The sequence below is a fragment of the Cotesia typhae genome, unplaced genomic scaffold (genome assembly GCF_013202065.1).
Source record: "Cotesia typhae breed Kobodo isofemale line unplaced genomic scaffold, CoteBio_Ctyphae contig_83, whole genome shotgun sequence".
Classification (NCBI taxonomy): domain Eukaryota; kingdom Metazoa; phylum Arthropoda; class Insecta; order Hymenoptera; family Braconidae; genus Cotesia; species Cotesia typhae.
The window spans coordinates 10,350-16,405 of NW_027423769.1; the positions used below are offsets into that span (position 1 = coordinate 10,350).

Consider the following 6,056-nt stretch of genomic DNA (forward strand, 5'->3'; position numbering starts at 1 on the left):
GTAACGAGCATTGTATCAAACTTTTAAGTTTATTGAAAAAAAAATAAAAGAATATTGATCTTAAACACTCACAACCTGTAAATAATCAAGTATACATGAAGAAACGATAAATAAGTAAATACCTACTTTACGTTTGAGGCGCTGAATTTGTTTAGTTTTCAGGCTCTCCTGGTACTTCAAGTCAGTGTACGAACTTTTAATGTCGGGTTTGACTTTGTACGATCGATTTTGCAATTTCCGTCTCAATTGCCGACAAGCAAAGCATCGAAAAAGATTCATTTGTTTCTTATATTGTTCGTCAGGCAATGACACACCAGAACACGCCGATGAACATCTATTATTAATGAGAAATGATACTAGTAAAGTTCATTTAACAAGTAATAAAAAACCTTAGAATTATCATTTTTAGGCAATTGTAGAGTATACTAATGTGCTCCGTACTTAAGATACACAATAATTATTAAGTTTGGTAATCGATTTTTTAAACATGGAAAATCGATAGCAAATTTTTTAAATTTATTAATAACAAAAATTAATGTCCGTAGCCAAAAAATGGAAAAGTAATCCAGTCCCTTCACATAACTCACAGTTTTCCAATTCCTTCAAAAACTCCCAAAATCAGATATTTGGGAAAAATTGGTATTGAATTCTACCGACTCTTGCGTTTTCAAGTTAAGTAACTAATCAAAAGTATAATGTTAACATTACCACAAAAAAAAACTGACGTTCGAACATTAGATTCTTATGAATTTTCAAAATTCTTGAAAGCTATTCTATCAAAATCTTCAAAAATACGCGAAAAAATCGAGAAAATAACTTTGAGAACTGATATATTTCTGTGTAATGTTCGCTTCGAAGAAATTTGAACATTCGTTAGCAACCAACGTTCGGAACTTTATGTTTATACTGTGAAAAATAAATTACAAGATCTAAAAATTCTTACTGATATATTGAAGTCTTCACTTATTTTTATACGAAATTTTAAATTCATGGATACTTTATCTAAATGACATAAAACTATATTTTTGGATTAACTAAATCTGTTGTCCAACTCCAATTTTGTGGCAAAGCATTGAATTTCAACACGTTGATAATTGTTAATAAAGAACATTTCTCAAGACGTAATTCAGGAGTAGATAACTCACGTGGCTTGAAATGATTAAATAAACAAAAATTAATGATTATTTTTTTGTAATAATAGTTCTAAATTTATAGGAGACGATATAAGAGACATGTCTAAAGACTTAACTTTTTTTAACATATTCATAATTCAGATTGTTTGACTTATTGAAATATCTTATAACATGATTCTTTAATTATTTCATTTACTTTTGTTTTAAAGAATTGAATAGAGAAAAGAACGTGAATATGAAAAAAAAAATAATTAATAATTTCTTTTCGAAAGACTATTTGTTTTATAACAATATTTTTCAAATTTAACTCTCATACACTGCTATAATAAATTCGAGTAAACTTGATAATTTTTATAGTGAATGTTTCTTATTATTTATAATAGTATATTACACACCTACGGAAGAAAAGTAAGAATGTCTCAGATCACATGTAATTGTCGGCCGAGGCGAAGCCGAGGTTGACAAATATGTGATCTGAGGCTTTTTTATTTACTTCCCGTAGAGTGTATACTATTTTTTTGCTCCACGAAGGCAGGGAGCTTCACTTTCTCAATATCTCAAGTACTTAAATAAATATTCTAACAAACAAGAGTAATTAGGCCTCCTAATTGTTTGTGCTTTTATCTTAAGTTGCAGAGTAATAATTCGAAATTTTAATTTTTCTTACCTGCATTTCGTTCTCACAATTATCATTTTCTTCAAAATTTTCAAATACGTCAATGCGTTTTGGTGACTCACAATTAATTATGTTTATGAGATCATTACTAATTATTGGTTCTTGGTTTTGTGGTGAGTTAGTTTTATGGTCATTTGTAATTAATAAATGGCATTGCATATACTGAGCTTCGTTATTTTCATTGTTGCAAGCTTTGTTTACACGGTTCGGATTCAACGTCGGAATAGCATCAGGCTTTAGCGAGTATCTTTTTCGAGGTAATTCTTCATAAATTCCAGTAGTCAATAATATTTTATCAGTTTTAATAATATCTTGATCATTAAAATGTAATTCACAGACATAATCTTTTTTTGGGGTGAGATCTTGCTTTAATCCACAGTACCACAATTTTAACAAGTCTGGACACTTGAATAAACAAACAAAAAATTGACATGAAGTTATATTTGGAAATAATTTTAATAAGTTACTTTGAGTAAAACGTTAGCTCCAAAAAAATGGTAACGATGCAATTTTTTTAAAACTAATTCTAAGAAGAAAAAAATTACGTTATACCTTTTACAATTTCTTTTTAATTTGATCAAAAATGATACTAAAATCTACTGATATAAAAATTTTTGGGACTCTTGTAACATAAATTATTTAAAAAAATATTTTGAAAAAAGAGCACTTATAATTTCCTTTAATTTCTATAGGTAAAATTTTTTTATAATCATTTAATTAATATAAATTTAATTAGTATAAAAATTATTTCTTACAAAAATACTAAGTTAGGTTATATTACCTGTGGCACAATAAATAAAGACGTGTTTCGACTATTTAATTTTAATTTTTTATTACGATCTTTTATCCGGCCACTCAAACACCCATCAACTATACATTTATTTACCATTTTAAACTATTATCACTTTGATTATTAATTAAAAACTAATTAACTAACTGAATGTCAATTTGGTGTTATTAATAAACAATAACAAACGGACGCCATGATCCGGACATTAGCGAACGTAGTGACGCCCTAGCGGCTTCTTTTTGAAAATGATCTATCCTCAGTTTTCCGGACGCACTAACTGTACATTTACCTATGTCGATCGTCCTCCTTATATCTAGCCTCCGTGGTTAAAACGTTAAAATACTCTTTACAATATTTTCTAAAAAAACCTGCCCGATTTGTTTTTTATAATCTAGTAGCGCCATCTTTATATTTCAAATTCTACTTACCGGCTGATGATTTTTGCAGTGACGCCATTTATATTTTTTTGTACGCGCAATCTCTCTATAACACACATTTATTTTGTAACCCATGAAGATTAGTGTTGTCAACATATTCGTTATTTATTTATTTACGACTTTATAAAAATAAAATATATAATGTAAAATATATATATTTAATTAATAGCTGGATTATTATACGTATTATATTTTTTTTTTTTTTTTTTTTTTTTTTTAAATTAAATTAATTTTAATTTCTGTTTTATAAAGAAATTAAGACAAAGAAAATAGTTAATTTTGAGGTTAATTGAAAAATTTTTAGTAACTGCAAATGATTAAAGTAATTTATACAAAATTGGATAAATATAAATTCTAAAAGTATAAAATAGTTATTAGCTTTTAGTGTTTTCAAATAATATGAATCGTTTGGATGATCCATCTAATTTTATAAAAGGTCGCAAACCAACTTTTATTGGAATGAACGGTAAGTTTTATTTATTCATTAAATTAAAAATTAAATTAAATTGATTTTTTATTATTATTATTATTATTATTATTATTATTATTATTATTATTATTATTATATAATTGATCATTTTTATTTCAACATCAGGTGGACCAGAAACAGATGAACAGCAACGTGTACGTTTCCAAGTGGAATTAGAGTTTGTACAATGTTTGGCTAACCCCAATTACTTGAACTGTAAGTCATCTTTTTTTTTTTTTTTTTTTTTTTTTTTTTTATTTATAATTTATAAACAAATTAATATATATTAAATTTTATACAGTCTTAGCACAACGTGGTTACTTCAAAGACTCGTCGTTTGTCAACTACCTAAAATATTTATTGTACTGGAAGGAGCCCGAGTATGCAAAATACTTAAAGTATCCCATGTGTTTGTACTTTCTTGATCTTCTCCAATACGAACATTTTAGACGCGAAGTAGTTAACTCACAGTGTACTAAATTCATTGATGATCAGCAAATATTACTCTGGCAACATTATACCCGTCGTCGTACAAGATTACTGCAAACTGCTAGTGAACAAACTCAACAACATGTCATACAAAATAATGGAATAGTTCAACCTAAAGTCCCTTAATCAATTATTTATAAAACTATGCTAAATGTTTAATAAAATATTATCAAAAATTATTTTTAACTTAAAAAAACTTTTATATTTATTATCTTATTGATTGATTGATTTGCATTTTTTTTTTTTTTTTGTTTTTTTTGTTGCATGTGTAAAATATAAAAATTAAATAATCATTAATTATATGGATAATAATAAAAATAACAAATTTTAGGCAAGATTCAAGTTGTTTATTATAATAATTTGATTTTGTACAGGAGTTTTAGACAAGTTATACATACTTATAAATTATTTTTTTTTTTTTTTTTTTTTTTTTTTTCCTGGATTTATTATCGATATGTGTCCTATTGTCAGGAGTTACAGGAATAATAAGTGGAAAATTATCGTAATTGTACCCATTTATTTTTTGCCATTTTATTTTACAATCTAATGACTCTATAATACGTAACTTGACTTAAAAAAATGTTCAGTTATATACAATATATTTTAATTAATTATTATTGCAAATTAATAGTACAAATGTTATAACTAATACATATCCAAAGTAATTGGCAGTTAACATTGCAATATAACATTACAAATATTTATTTATTTTTTTTTTTTTTTTTTTTTTTGTATTCTATAAATAAATAAAAATATTTATTCTAATGTAGAATAAATAAACTGATGAAGGGATTCTATCGGTAATTTTTTTTTTTTAATAATAATAATGATAATAATAAAAAGTTTAATACAAAATTGCCGCAATAACTCAATAAAGTTATTGATTTCGTTCTTATACTTTTAAAGTCAATCTGATGGATATAAAAATGGAATTAAAATAATAAAAGCTGCCATAAGACTCATAGCGAGTAATTAATTTTAAAATGACATAATAATTGACTGTTTCTATTGTATTTGTGTATATATTATTTAAAATGTATCAGCAATGATAATTTATAAAATAAATAAAAGCATCCTATGTCATGGCCTTTTAAAATTGGCAGTAATTAGATAAAAAATGATAATTATAATTAACTATTAATATAAAATCGGAATAAGAGATTAGATGATAAAAAAAAAACGACGCATTATATTATTATTACATATCTAAAAGTCGCGTTATAAAGCAGTCTTATAAAAAATTACGTCGTTTTAATATATTTTAATTTCGATTAAATGTTTATAATTAAAATACTTATTATTTAATACTCAATACTTATTATCGACAATTTGAAAAATTAAAATAGTTGGAAGAAATTAATTCGATTATTTACAGAGTAAGAGTTACTTTTTTTTTCTTTTCTTTTCTTTTCTTTTTTTTCTATTAGTTTATACTCTTAATATCAAACACCTGCGACATTTTATTACTGTTAATTTATTATATGTATATATTTATTATTTTATTTTAGTTTCAATTATTGTATAAACATTATTATCATCACAGTAAAAATATTTTATATATTTCAACTATTAACTTGAGTTTCATTTTAATGAAAAAATTTCACTCTTTTAGTATTATTTTTTTTTTTTTTAAAGATATTTTTAAACTGTGCTCATTATTACTGCTGGTTTATATATATATATATATATATATATATATATATATATATATATATATATATATATATATATATATATTTTTTTTTTTCAATGATATTTTATAAATTTTATTATTGTATTTTTTATTTAAACACTCAAATATTTAAATTAATAGTCGATCAATATGTAAAAAAAAAAAATTATAAAAAATAATACAAAATATAATTCATAAATAAATTATTGGTCTATTATAATTAAATTTTTCAAAGAAATCTCTAACAACCGCGTGTTTCATTATAACCAAATAAATTTTCAATTTCAACTCTGAGCGATTAAATGAAATAAAAGTAATAATCATAATAAATAAAATAATTAAGTACGCAAAGTAATTATTACAGAGATTTCTTGACAAATTATTATTCGT

General features: G+C 24.1%; 1 protein-coding gene across 1 annotated transcript; it reads left to right on the top strand.

Annotated features, from left to right (window-relative positions):
• The first annotated feature begins 3,268 nt into the window (after positions 1–3,268).
• On the top strand, positions 3,269–4,173 carry Med31 (mediator complex subunit 31). Its single transcript, XM_074251886.1, has 3 exons — positions 3,269–3,502; positions 3,632–3,721; positions 3,807–4,173. Exons 1-3 carry the CDS (start codon positions 3,436–3,438, stop codon positions 4,118–4,120), a joined length of 471 nt encoding a protein of 156 aa, XP_074107987.1. The 5' UTR covers positions 3,269–3,435; the 3' UTR covers positions 4,121–4,173.
• Positions 4,174–6,056: the final 1,883 nt, after the last annotated feature.